The sequence below is a fragment of the Sphaeramia orbicularis genome, chromosome 13 (assembly GCF_902148855.1).
Source record: "Sphaeramia orbicularis chromosome 13, fSphaOr1.1, whole genome shotgun sequence".
Lineage (NCBI taxonomy): Eukaryota > Metazoa > Chordata > Actinopteri > Kurtiformes > Apogonidae > Sphaeramia > Sphaeramia orbicularis.
This window is the reverse complement of record NC_043969.1, coordinates 37,886,794-37,901,447: the sequence shown is the minus strand read 5'-3', so window position 1 is coordinate 37,901,447 and position 14,654 is coordinate 37,886,794. Positions and strand designations below refer to the sequence as shown.

The window sequence follows — 14,654 nt, the reverse complement described above, 5'->3', positions numbered from 1 at the left end:
GAGCCACGGTTCAGAATAAACTGTGACAGTTCTGACTTTGTTTGTTCGATTCCAAACAGATCTTTAGTTCAGCTATTGACAACACAAACTGTATAGAAAACAGAGGTGATTTGTGGTTTTACTGTGGCTGTTTTCAGTCTGAAAACAGAGCTAAGCTAACAAGGCTATAATGTAAACTATCAGCAGATGCAGCACGTGAAGATTATTTATAAGACAGTGTTATTTCGAGTGGCGTCAAAATAAGCTTCTGAGTTTAAATTTGTAGAAGAAAACATGATGATCCCATAATACAGATGTGTGTAAACAATGAGCTTTATACTTTATTCAGTGACTAACACAGTCTGCGGAAACATAGCGTTGATTTGTTGGTATTTTTTTTTTCGTCCTAAGAATGTTCTGGTACATGACGTCCCCCTGGTGGTTAGAGTTTGGAACATTAATATTAAATAGAACCCCTTTAACTACTAAGTAACTGTCAGTTGATGCCTATTACTGCTTTAACTCATATTTATTCCTGTATACTTATTTTGATCAATTCTTAGTCGTAATAATACGGTCATTTTCTGTCTATTTTTGATGGTAATATAATAATATAATTTCCTCCTGAGACTTGAACTGAAATTACAAAGCAGGAACCTGATAGTAACAAGTACTTGGAGGTAGAGAGGTGTTGTACAAACTGGCAACGATACTGTTATTAAGTGAGTGAACAAAGATAGTCGTACTGTGACTCAGTTATGAACAGCTTTTACGTGACAAACAGATTTTATTTTTTGTTAATCATGCCAGTAACTTTCTGTCTCCAAGGCTGATTGTCTGGTGTGAAAGGATGGAGTGTGTCTAATAGGTCCAAGAGAAACATGAATATCAGATAACTCAGCACCAAAAATAAGAAGACAAAATAAAAACAGAAGTGAGTGGTGACATTATTATTAAAAATAAAGATTGGTGTAGAAAAAAATTAAATTAAAGACATATCGTGTAAAAAAAAAAAAATCCTTCAGCAAACAAAGATAGAACCTTTGGCGTAAAAAGAGCAACTGTGAGAACCACCGTGTCCAGTGAATTAAAGCTTCGTCATCCCCGTTACCCCGTGTGGCGCCGAGAAGCCGTTGGTTGAATGCGATCAGTTCACCTTTTTCGCCTGTTTGATCCATTCTCTAAAGTACTGCAGCTCCAACGCTCGCGCTGCACGAACTGAGGGCGGGTCTTTGTCGTTTCTGTAGCGCAGGTCCAGGTGATGAGCTCCATCAGGGATCAGGATGGAGACCACAGAGGCAGATATGTTAACAGTTACCCCCCCGGAAGACCACGGGTCCAGGCCTCCGTTACTGAAACAAAACAGCGACACACAAAATAAAGCATTAGGTGTATGGGTAAACCCACCTTAAATCACCACATTTCATTGAACCCTTGATCAGACAGGTGACTATTTTTGGTAATTTCCACATGCATAACAAGACTTTAGTGGCTTTTCAATTGGACTGTTACGGTTGGGGCCGTTAATTGTTTTTGTTTTTTTTTTTCCTTGTCTCCGCCTCCCATTTGGCCGACTGGGAACACCTGCCACTAATTCACCTGCCTATAAAAGCCCAGAGCTCCAACAAACAAGACCAGTGGCTCCATCGCTGCACTTTGCTTTTGTATTTGTTTGTTTCAGCTTATGTTAATTTTTAAGTAACTGTGGCTGTGTACAATTTTTCTTTTTGTATAATAAATTCAACGTCTTTTTGTTACAAGCGACCTGCTGTCCATGTTTTTCTTTGCTGTCTCCCGCAACATTCTTTTTCATTCTTTTAGTTTTTGTTACGTGTCGGCACCCTCGACCTCCTGGCACGTAACATGGACATATGCGCAAAACTTTACCGATAGTTACTCAATGTCGAAAAAACAGTTCGTAATGTTGGTTTTTCCACTAAATCAATCACAAATGCGATGATTTGTTTATTTATTATCGCCAGATGAAAGGAGAAGTCATTCCATAAACATAGCGACTAACGTAAATGTCATGTTGATTTACAGATATATTCATTATTATTATCATCATCATCATCATCATCATCATTATTATTATTATATATTACCCCTCTATCCTGTACTAAATTAAAAAATGATTTGGTTTCCCGCACCATGTTTCTTTTAAAACTCTTCTTCTTCACTTGTTGTAACATCCATTAACATTAAATCAATCACAAATGCGATGATTTGTTTCTTTATTATCACGAGATGAAACGAGAAGTCATTCCATAAACATAGCGACTAACGTAAATATCATGTTGATTTACAGATATATTCATTATTATTATTATTATTATTATTATTATTATCATCATTATTATTATATATTACCCCTCTATCCTGTACTAAATGCAAAAATGATTTGGTTTCCCGCACCATGTTTCTTTTAAAACTCTTCTTCTTCACTTGTTGTAACATCCATTAACATTAAATCAATCACAAATGCGATGATTTGTTTCTTTATTGTCACGAGATGAAACGAGAAGCCATTCCATAAACATAGCGACTAACGTAAATATCATGTTGATTTACAGATATATTCATTATTATTATTATGATTATTATGATTATTATGATTATTATTATTATATATTACCCCTCTATCCTGTACTAAATTAAAAAATGATTTGGTTTCCCGCACCATGTTTCTTTTAAAACTGTTCTTCTTCACTTGTTGTAACATCCATTAACACCTGTTTTTTTTAATTCATGTGACTCCAGTTGTAGAAAAAGGTCTTTCCATTGCAGTTTTGCGGATATACCCATTTCAATACAACCAAAAAAAAACACCTCTTGCCAGCGCAAAAACGTTTAATCAAAAAACAAGAATTTTAGCGAAATTGTCATTTTTTCATTAAGCAAATTTTTATGTGTAAGTTATATTTGTGCAATTTGAGGGTCAATGGAAAAGCGACTAATGACATCAACATTTACAGTGAGTCAACAACCTCAGGTCCAATGTGGTCTCCAGGGTCTGTAAGGTCCACCTCTGCATGAACAGTGAGTGTACCTGCTCTGTTAGGTACCATGAAGTAATGGTACTAATGTAAGGAATGATGTTCAAAGGGAGAATGTGGATGTGGACAGGGATCTGGATCAGCACTTACGTTCTAAAAGTGACATTCTAATGTTCTAAAATACATGTTCCTATCACCTTAGACGTGTTTTTTTTTTTTTTTTAATTTATACATACTTCTTGTATTTTTTTTTGTTGCTTTTGAGTAAGGAACCAAATAACTTCATTAACCTTGATTTTCTACATAACATTAAAAAAAATTATACATTCCCTAAAAATAATACAGCCTAATGTCCTCCAATAATACACTAAGATTGAAATTTTGAATTATATACAGGGTGGGGAATCAAAATTTGCAATATTTTGAGGCAGGGATTGAAAGACAGTGTATGACCAATTAGTTTATTGAAAGTCATGAGAATTTAAATCTTCAAATCATATTTTACTGCATTTCTAACGGTCTTGTTGTCTACCTCAAGTTCAATTGCCATTTTTCTCATGGATTTGCTTGGATCCTTTAGGATTTTGGATTTGAGAGCTTTAATAAAAGCTTTGGTACGTTTTTTGTTGCTTCCTCCACTTCCAGACTTTCTCATAATAGTTTTGCTCATAGTCATTCTCTTCTTTCCATTATAAACAGTCTTTATGGACACTCCAACTATTTTTGAAATCTCCTTTGGTGTGACGAGTGCATTCAGCAAATCACACACTCTTTGACGTTTGCTTTCCTGATTACTCATATGGGCCAAAGTTTCTGAAAAGGTATGGATAATAGTGTTACGTATGATTATGACATCAATATATGTTTGGTTTCAAAACAATTGACCTAGTGCCTGCTGAGAAAAAACATTGTCAATTTTGCTTCCCCACCCTGTACATTATATAGACTAAATGTCGTCTAAAATTAACGTTTATTTGCAACATAGTATAGCAAACTATTACATGATCAAAAACAAATTAATTTTAGCAAAAAAAAGTCTGAAAAAAGTGACGTTAAAATGGAGTCACAAACCAAAAAAGGTTGGAAACCACTGGTTTAGAGTGAGTTTCACAACAATTGACGTAGTGCCTGCTGAGAAAAAACAACTAAATGTTCATTGTAAATTTTGCTTCCCCACCCTGTATATATAAAGGGGTAACAGTAGGGGTGAAACGGTGCAGAAAAAATTTGGTTCGGTACATTTTCGGTACAGGGGTCTTCAGTTTGATACATTTTCAGTACAGTGAAGAAGACCGGTGAAGGGGGGGGGGTGTGTGTGCTCCGTAACTACCGAAAACCAAAAGTGAAACTTACACGCTTCAAACGTCCAACCCTTCTGTGCCTCTGTTATACTCTCTGTTGTCATGTTTACTCCCCCTTATTGGTGCCCCAGCTTCAGAATAAGTGGTCTTTGGGGTTTTTTTTTTGCAGTGGCGCTGCTACAGAATGTATATAGGGGAAACCCTGCACAGGGGTTCTGCTTGCGGTCACCCTGCTTCCCAAGTGTTTGTGTTCTACACATAGGCTACATTAATTTGTTTGGTACACCTTTGTATTGTATCGAAGGTTTTGTTTTTACAGCCACTGTTGTTTGGGTAAATTGTAGATGATATTCGTACAAAAAATACATATATTAATTCCCTGATACAGATTTGTGAAGTATCCTCTGTACAGTGCCTCTGTATTCTACAGGGTGGGGAAGCAAAATTTACAATGAACATTTAGTTGTTTTTTCTCAGCAGGCACTACGTCAATTGTTTTGAAACCAAACATATATTGATGTCATAATCATACCTAACACTATTATCCATACCTTTTCAGAAACTTTTGCCCATATGAGTAATCAGGAAAGCAAACGTCAAAGAGTGTGTGATTTGCTGAATGCACTCGTCACACCAAAGGAGATTTGAAAAATAGTTGGAGTGTCCATAAAGACTGTTTATAATGGAAAGAAGAGAATGACTATGAGCAAAACTATTACGAGAAAGTCTGGAAGATACTATTAAAGAAGAATGGGAGAAGTTGTCACCTGAATATTTGAGGAACACTTGGGCAAGTTTCAGGAAGCGTGTGAAGGCAGTTATTGAGAAAGAAGGAGGACACATAGAATAAAAACATTTTCTATTATGTCAATTTTCTTGTGGCAAATAAATTCTCATGACTTTCAATAAACTAATTGGTCATACACTGTCTTTCAATCCCTGCCTCAAAATATTGTAAATTTTGCTTCCCCACCCTGGACACTTCTATTTGCAAATGTATTTAATGCCATTATAACTGAAAGCGTGACCTCCTACAAGGACTTGGCGATATGGACTGATGAACAGCTCTCCTTTAAGTTCATATTTCTAATCTAGTTAAGAAACTCAAATTGACAGCTTTTATTCTAGAAATTAATCCTGTTTCACATTTTTCAGAAAGATAAAACTTCTGGAAGACACCTTTCTGTCTGTGATTGAATATGGTGATATACTGCAGAGAACGGGTGTCAAACATACAACCCGCAGGCCAAAACCGGCCCGCCAGAGGGTCCAATCCAACCCATGGGATAAATTTGTGAAATGTAAAAATTACACTGAAGATTTTAATCATTTTCATTCAGGGACCACATTCAGCCCAATTTGATCTCAGTGGGGTCAGAACAGTAAAATACTATCAGAATAACCTATAAATAATGACATCTCCAAATTTTTTCTCTTAATTTTAATGTAAAAAATGTCAAATTACATGAAAATATAAAATAAGTGTTTGCTCCTGGAGGATTCTGTTGGGTTTCTGTAAATTGGCTTAGAGTCTGGTTTTGACCAACTCTACAGGGTGTCCTATAAGTCTCCATACATAGGAAAAATAAACGTTTCTTGACATAAACCATTTTTATTTCTATAATATGCTCTATATGACTGCCATTTTGTCTGGAACACATTTCAATGCGCATCCTCCACTGCTGAAGAACTATAAAGAAGAAATATAAAGAAATACATGTTAGAACCATATGTATTATGTCTCCTATGTATGGAGACTTATGGGACACCCTGTATATATAAAGGGTCATGAGATAACTTTTTTGTTGTGATCTGGCACTATATAAATAAAATTTGATTAATTGAGTGATTTGATTGGTTTTTCCCTGTAAATCACTTTGGAAAAAAGCGTCTGCCAAATGCATAAACATAAACATAAAATATTTACATTTACAAACTATCTGGTCACAAAAAATGTGAATAACCTGAAATGTCTCAAAAGAAGTGCAATTTTAACCATATTCTGCCTGCTAATTGTTTTGTGTATTTGCAGATGCACTGTGATCTGTAAGTTATAATGCACATAAATGTGCAAATGAGAAACTGAGGCATAAAATTGTTAAAATTGCACTTTTTTTCTTAATTTCAGTTTGTTCATAGTTGTTCACATTATTCACATTTTTTTAAAGGATGATTTCTAGAGTAAACATTTTGATTGTGTAATTTTACTTTTTTCACTCTAAAACAGACAAAAGTTTAGAATTGACATTATTTCTATAGTATTATGTTTTTATTGAATTGGTCCCGCCCACTTCAGATCATGTTGAACTGAATCATGCTTCTTTATGTTTCATTTCAAAGGTAAAATCTCTCACTCACCACTGCATTCTCTATGGTTTAGTAAGTTGGACATCACTGACTATTCGTAGACGACGACACTGGTTTATGTTCATCTCTAAAGCTCTGCTGGGTAAACTCCCAGAGTACTCAACACCCTTTTTTCTGTTAGCTCTAGTAGTTACCATCTATGTGCCTTCGAGCTGTTGTTTTTGATCGTTCGCCAAGTTCTGACAGACTTTGGCAAAACGGCATTCTCCTACCATGCACCGTGGTCATGGAATAATCTTCCAAACCTCTTAAACATTCATCTCTGTTAATGATTTTTAAAGTATAACAGAGAATGCAGTGAAGGAGGAATATCACTGAACCAATGACAGGAGCCTGGGATTCGTAGCTAAATGACACATTTTTATTTTCCGTCACAGTTCATGAGGATTTAGTCACACTTTATTCTGTCTCATTTTTGTGTAAATTTATGACTTCCACCTCCCCTGTCTTGTAAATGACCTGTTTCTTTACTTAAATTATATGAATACACAATGATAAACCTGTGAGCTCCCAAAAAAACTTAATTAATTTTTTGGGAGCTCACAGGTTGTGCGGACCTTATCTAATTCTTTCATCCACTGTTTTTTTTGGGATCCTGCACACCTTTTAGCGGGTGGATGTGCATGTCACAACCTCTTTACAATGATAAACCTGCCCTTCTGTTGGACTAGATCAGACCTGAACCGTACATCTCCTGTGGCGTTACAATACAGGGCTCCTACAAGTTGAATTTAAGACTTTTTACGTCCGCCAAGGAGGTTATGTTTTTGCCGGCGTTGATTTGTCTGTCTGTCTGTCTGTCCGTCCGTGTGCAAGATAAAAAAATTCAAAAAAATATGGACGGATTTGGATGAAAATTTCAGGAAATGTTGATACTGGCACAAGGAACAAATGATTAAATTTTGGTGGTGATCGGGGGGGGGGGGGGGGCACTGATCTGCCTTGGCGGAGGTCTGTAATCTCCGAGTGCTTTTCTGGTTAAGACTTTTTTAAGACTACTTAGACCAGAATTTAATGCCCATTTCACAGCCATACAGACAAAAATTTGTGACTCCTAGAATTTAAGAAAATTACTTCAACCGTTTAGATTCCCACCGTTCTGGGTCATTTCTCACCGGGGGCTGCAAAGTTAGCAACAATTGGTTCATAATTACTATATAATTTGTCGGGTTGGACTAACGTTACTGTCTTCACGGCTTAGACATTTAACACACACATTTAAACACAATACAGCCAACAAGTTCATGGCAACAGAGCTTAAAGGGGTCATATTTAACTAAACCCACTTTTATTAGTCTTTGGTTCATTTATTTGTGTATTTGGACCCTAATAGTTCATACAGTTTGAATTTGAACCCTCCAGGTGCTGCAAAGCTATCTTTATATTCATTTCGGCAAAAATCAAGTGGATTTCTACAACCTGTTTTAATTCTTTCTTAATTTGTTACGTTTTATAACTAGTTACGTCACGACATTTGCACATATAAGGTCAAGACTTCCGACGAACATTTCTCCGAGGACGCCATAATTATTTATCAGCAGCAACAGTTGTAGTAAAAACTGAAAATATGTCCAAACTTGGAGCCGATTACCTAAAATGTTCAGTCGTTGGTTGTATTAATGAACTCAAGTGGCTGAACGGGACAGAGAGGACAGTCAACAACCTGGAAGGGGTGGGGTCATTTGCATTTAAAGGGCCAGCGCTCAAAACAACCTTTCTGGTGTCATTACTCAGAAATAGGGTTGAAGATGAACCTGTAGAGTTGAATTAATGAAGAATTCAGACCCAAGCAGAGCATTTACAGTTTATGTAGACCACAGGGAAATGTTTGAAAATGCATAATTCCATTTAAAAAAGCAAAATATCACTCCTTTAAGGTATTAAATGCAGATTTGTAAATTCAAGACTTTTTCGGACCCCCCGGACACTCTGATAATAACACTGTTTACCTGAAGATGATGTTGCTGTGGGAGGCGATGTCTTTCCCCCCGTACACCGTTCCTGCCCATTCAGCCCGAGGCCTGACACCGAACATAGCGCTGCACTCATCAGAGAAGGCCTGGAAGTTCCACTCATCTGCTTCAAACATGTCCTGCACGCCGTCTGTGCACATGGGCATCACCATCTCAGTGCAGGCCTGGGGATGAGGGATTAAACACACATTCAGTCTGACAGGTGAAGGTGGACGCCGACATGTCTGAGCGGCAATTTATTCAGCATGACAACACCGATCGTTGTGCTGGGTGTTAGCGTACCTGGTAAAACCAGCCGAGGGCACCCAGGCTGCCAGTCGCCGTCTGAGATATGTTAAGACAGGAGGTGCTTCCGGTGTAGTTGTAGTAGACTTTAGCTGCTTGGGAGACGCCGTGTAGCAGCTGGTAGTCCGACACCGGGGAATCAAAACTGAGGTACTTGCACACCACCTAAAAATATAAATACCACGCATTAGCCAAAAAAAACCCAAAACATGTTTGTGATTATTATGATTATTATGATTTTTATCATGATTTCTTGAATAGTCCAACAGTTGTTATAATATTTTTTTTTAAATTATTCATTATGTGATTATTATTCTGTCTATTAAATATATCATATATTGTTTTTACAGCACAGCTTCTGGTGGTTTAGTTTATCTGTCATTCAGTGAGAACACGATGTACACTACAGTCACGGAAAAAATTATTAGACCACCCCTTGTTTTCTTCAATTTCTTGTTCATTTTAATGCCTGGTACAACTAAATTTGTTTGGACAAATATAATGATAACAACAAAAATAGCTCACAGGAGTTTAATTTCAGAGCTGATATCTATCCATTTTCCATGGTTTTCTTGATAATAACCAAAACCACTTCAGTTCTTCCATCAATATCTATGGCATTGTACTGACAAAAACAGTGCTTTTAGGCATTCCATGTTTTCTTTTCTGTCTGTTTTAGTCACATGATACACACAGGAGTTAGTACTTGATTACATAACCATTGTTTCTGATGACTTTTGATGGTCTAATAATTTTTTCTGTGACTGTATATGGACAAAAGTATTCTGAGACGTTGAATTCAGGTGTTTGTTTTCTAAAAGGGGTCTAGGATACAAAACAACAATGAGAAATGTCATAATATAGTTTTCTATTGGGATAAATATCATTGCATTGTTCAGTTTCGTTTCAATTGTTATCTTTGCTTCCTAAATGCCTCAGAGATGGCTTTTACTTTTCTTTAAGTAAATGAAGAGCTGAACTTGTGAACATCACAGGCAACAAAGTTAAGCTTTTTCATTGTTTTGTACACTGCAGACATTTAGTCAGTGTCCAGTGTTTTGTATGTATGTATGTATGTATGTTTTATAGTACATGCTAACATTGACTTATCCTTCATTTATTTTTTGTGTTGTTAGATAGCTGAATGATTGTCAAATATTATTATTATTACTATTATTGTTTACTAAGTTTCTTTTACTGAGTCATAATTCTAGCACTTAGCATTATAGCTAACATCTTACCCCTCGGATTATCGTAGTTACATCTCATTTTGTCTAAATATGGTCATTTCTGGCACCAAAATGAGAAATCGCAAATTAGTGGCTTCAAAACTCATAGTTCAGAATCCAGTGGGTGACATCGCGCTTCCTTTGTCCACTTAAGACCATCTAATAAATGTTCCAGTGGTTATTTTGTAAAATATCCTTCTACTATTAACATTTTAGTACTAACAGAAGGCTTTGACATGATTTTAGTTGTGGTTAATATGTTACACTAACAAGATAAATGAATTTGATATGAAAGGTTTCATGAGGTTTACAGTTTTACCATGTTTCTACTTTAGTAGTTTAGCATTTAGCATTAGCTTAGCTTTTAGCATTAGCTTTGTCCATCTTTTTGTCCAAATACAGTCACTTCTAACTCCAAAAAGCCAGTATGGCAACAACCAAAAGACAAGGTTGAGGCATAAAAGTTGTAGTCTGTGAACTAACAGGTGATGTCATTGTGGCTATTTCAACCTTTAATTTAAATACAGTTTAACATAAGAACATAAACTTGTGTGTGTCATGAATGAACCTTTAACCAGTACAGATTATTCTCACTTAACCTTGAACGATCCACACACTCTGGCATCCAGGCATCTGCAGCTAATTTCCATGAACTTTCCAAAACTTTCTGGGTTGATTTATTTTCCCAAAGCCACGGTAACGTGTTTTAATCGTGTATGGGTGTATAGTCAAATTCCTTGCCTCTTCCAGGTTTCTCATGACTACACCTACTCTAAAGAAGTAAAGTGCTTCACACATTTTCTTTAATAACATTTAAAGTGAAAGATATAAATTTCCAATTCCCTAAACTTCTGAGCTGTTTACAAGACTTGCTTTCTCGCGGCCCATAAAGTGTTTTTCCACATAAAAAGTGGTGGCGCCTGATTTGCATATGAAATTGAATGAACTTGAATTTATTGCTCTGATCTTGGCATGAGACGAGAAAGCATCCATTTATTCCGAGCAACTTATCCAAATGAAAAATCTGAAGTTTTTTTTTTTCCTCGCTGCCAATTTGTTTGGTTGATTTCTCAGAAGCATTAGTGTGAATGATAAATATTTGAGTTTTAGCTTTTGTTTTATTTTCGCTGCATGTTGGGATGGTGGCAGCGGCGGAGTTGGCTGTTGTTCTGGACTCTTTGTGAGGCAGGAAAAAAAAAACAAAAAAAAAACTGGGCTTTCTTGTTTGGAGGTTGGAGGGGAGCTGCGCTAGTGTGGAGTCTGTTACTAAGGCCTTTGTGTGCAGACCGGGGAGGAGTTGGTGGTCGATGGATGAGGAGGGCCACAGACATGTCCAACCAAAGATTTATACCGTGAAAAAAAAACACTGCAATTGCTCCAAAGCATCTTCTCCTTACTTTTCAGATAGGATTAGGCTTATACATTCATCTCTGCCAACAGATTTCCCTCCTCTAAGCCCTCAATACCCCGTTCTCACACTCACTCAGATAATCACATTAGTTTTGTCATTAAAAAAGCTCCTCTTTGCACCCACTGCCTAAACCGCTTAAACCACCCATAGGGGTCGCATACATTACACACGAGTTGCCAAAAATCTTTAAATGGCCATTTAGTGTTTATTTCACCTAACACAATGCACCTGGATCTATTCAGTGGTTAAATAGAAAATAAATAAGCAAACAAAAAAATGTATCGCACAAGCAAAAAATGAAAAGAAAAAAAAGTTGGGGTATGACGCTGCTGCAGAGCGATGTTGAAATGGAGTCGAGGGTCAACAGCAGAGCTTGGTTTATGCACGTGACGCGCCGAGGTGACTGGTGAAATACACTGCTCCCAAGTCAATCAGCCTGTGCAAAACAGCCGCCGTACTGTCAAAGGCTCCTTTACATGAAAACAAAGGGCATCTGGAGTGTTGACAGCAAAATAGGTTCACGTTAAATTGCAGAAAAATGCATGCATGTTGTGTTTTTTTTTTCGTTTTTTTTGCAAGGCGAATGCCAGATTCTTTTTCGTATCAAGTGTCTGGTGAAGTATTTGTTACAGTCCCCTTGAAAGGAGAGTGGTGGAGCTTTGTTTAGAGGCCTCCGGAGCTACACTGGGCAAATGTCCTCTTTCTGTGGTGCCATGTGAGCGTCCTAAGAGGAACACCTCAGAGATCTGACGGAGTGTGCAAATGAAAAGACCATTGGGACGAGGGAGAAAAAAAAGAATAGTGGATTACTTGTAGCTGCTCATCTAAAGAATACTTAAAATGTAAAAAGAAACTAGATCCTTATGAATATTAATGAAGTTAATTGACAGCTGTTGTAAACAAAAGCTTGGAAGACCACAACAAACACTTGTAGCACAACTGGTTGAATCGCACATTCATTCCAATTAAGGCCAGGCTGTCAGGCCAAATCAGGCGCTTAACCAAAGATAAACAAGATTTAAAGTCGCAATAAAATAAAACTGACAGGAAACCATTGGTCTGAGTAGACCTCATTTTGGGAAATTATTTTAGGCCCATGTTAGGGATCAACCACTGTCACGTTTCGTTTACAAAACATGGTCTGAAATAGGATGCGGGTCTTCGTTAGCTCGTACCTGGATCGGCCATCGAGGAAGTGGCTCCAGAAAATTAGCCTCATATGGGTAATCGACCATCGCCAGATTCACCCATGTCTCCTGGAGCCAGGCCTTGAACGCCGCTGCATCTGCTTTGTTTTTAAGAGAAGTGCAGAGACTGAACACCTCCGACAGCCACTGAAGACCAGATGCTTGAAAAAAGGGAAAAGAGGAATAAATGTCAATTCATCACTAAAACTGTTCTATTGAGCACAATCAAACTATACTGAAATGTATGAGTCTTGTCATTTTCTGTAGGATATTACCAGTTAGATTAGCATTTACAGTCATGGAAAAAATTATTAGACCACCCCTTGTTTTCTTCAGTTTCCTGTTCATTTTAATGCCTGGTACAACTAAAGGTACATTTGTTTGGACAAATATAATGATAACAACAAAAATAGCTTATAATAGTTCCATTTCAGAGCTGATATCTATCCATTTTCCATGGTTTTCTTGATAATAACCAAAATCACTTCAGTTCTTACATCAATATCTATGGCATTGTACTGACAAAAACAGTGCTTTTAGGCATTCCATGTTTTCTTTTCTGTGTGTTTTAGTCACATGATACACACAGGAGTTAGTACTTGATTGCATAACCATTGTTTCTGATGACTTTTGATGGTCTATTAATTTTTTTCCCCGACTGTAAATGTGTGAGTCAGATTTGTGAAAAAGTACAATCTACATGTGTTGATTTCATCTAATTTAAATGACAGTAGCACTGTTTTAAAATCAGAGTAATGCTGAATGTCAAATAGTGTAAACATGAAACATCATTATCATTAAACCATCTTTAAATTGACTTGACTTAATATAATTTACTATTAAACAAATCTAATATAAGATTATCTAAAACCAAATAGCATGTTTAACTAAAAATGTCATCCCTTTTCAGGTTATCATCCACTGTTTACTATTATACCACACTGACATTTTTGGTGGTTTATGCATGAATTTAGGCATTCCATGTTTTCTTTTCTGTCTGTTTTAGCCACATGATAGACGCAGGAGTTAGTACTTGATTGCATAATCACTGTTTTTGATGACTTGATGGTCAAATAATTTTTTTCCATGACTGCATATTGAGCACAATCACACTATACCGAAATGTATGCGTGTTGTCATTTTCTCTAAGGTATTAAAGGTTTGATTAGCATTTGTGACCTCTACTCCAAAGGATCACAGGTTCAATACAAAAACAAACACTCATTTAGCTCAGAACCAGCATAAAACGGGCTGAGCTGGTGTATATAATGAGTTTCAGACGTGGGAAGTATCTACATGCAAATACAAATATCTATACAGAAGGATATAGGGAATAATATTGAGTATAGTATCTGTCTTTGATGCTAGTATTTACAAATTTTCACTTTAACTTTTTGTCTGTAATATACAAATATCTGCTTTCATTTTCAGGCTTTTTACTTAAATTTTAAAGTGGGTCTATATAGTATTAATATTCCAAACTCTCACCAGCAGGAGGAGTCACATACCAGAACACATTTATGACCAACACCACCAGTGAATCAATGCTATTTATCCACAGGCTGTGTCACTGACTGAATAAAGTACAAAGCTCATTGATTCCACACATCTGTATTATGGGATCAACTTTTCTTCTTCAAACTAAACCTCATGACATTCACTCAAAGTAACCCTGTGTCTTATAATCTTTAAGTGCTGCATCAGCTGATAGTTTACATAATAGCTCTGTTAGCTTAGCTCTCTTTTTAGAGTGAAAACAGCCACAGTAAAACCACTAATCACCTCCATTTTCTGTACGGTTTGTGTTGTCAATAGCTGAACTAAAGATCTGTTTGGAATCGAACAAACATTTAGCGCTGTGCCCAGTGGCAAAAACAACACCACTACTAACTTTCACAACTTGGTCACTTTTTCTTTGACTCTTCT

At 36.6% G+C, this 14,654-nt stretch overlaps 1 protein-coding gene across 1 annotated transcript in view; it reads right to left on the bottom strand.

Annotated features, from left to right (window-relative positions):
* Nucleotides 1-993: 993 nt before the first annotated feature.
* The window catches only part of prcp (prolylcarboxypeptidase (angiotensinase C)), a 33,621-nt gene continuing 19,960 nt past the window's right edge, over nt 994-14,654 (bottom strand). Inside the window, exons 6-9 of the mRNA XM_030153146.1 lie at nt 12,717-12,889; nt 8,899-9,066; nt 8,593-8,780; nt 994-1,331 (exon numbers count right to left, since the gene is read on the bottom strand). Of these exons, the coding sequence (XP_030009006.1) occupies nt 1,127-1,331; nt 8,593-8,780; nt 8,899-9,066; nt 12,717-12,889 (734 nt within the window). The 3' untranslated portion in view covers nt 994-1,126. The remainder of the gene's footprint in view (nt 1,332-8,592; nt 8,781-8,898; nt 9,067-12,716; nt 12,890-14,654) is intronic.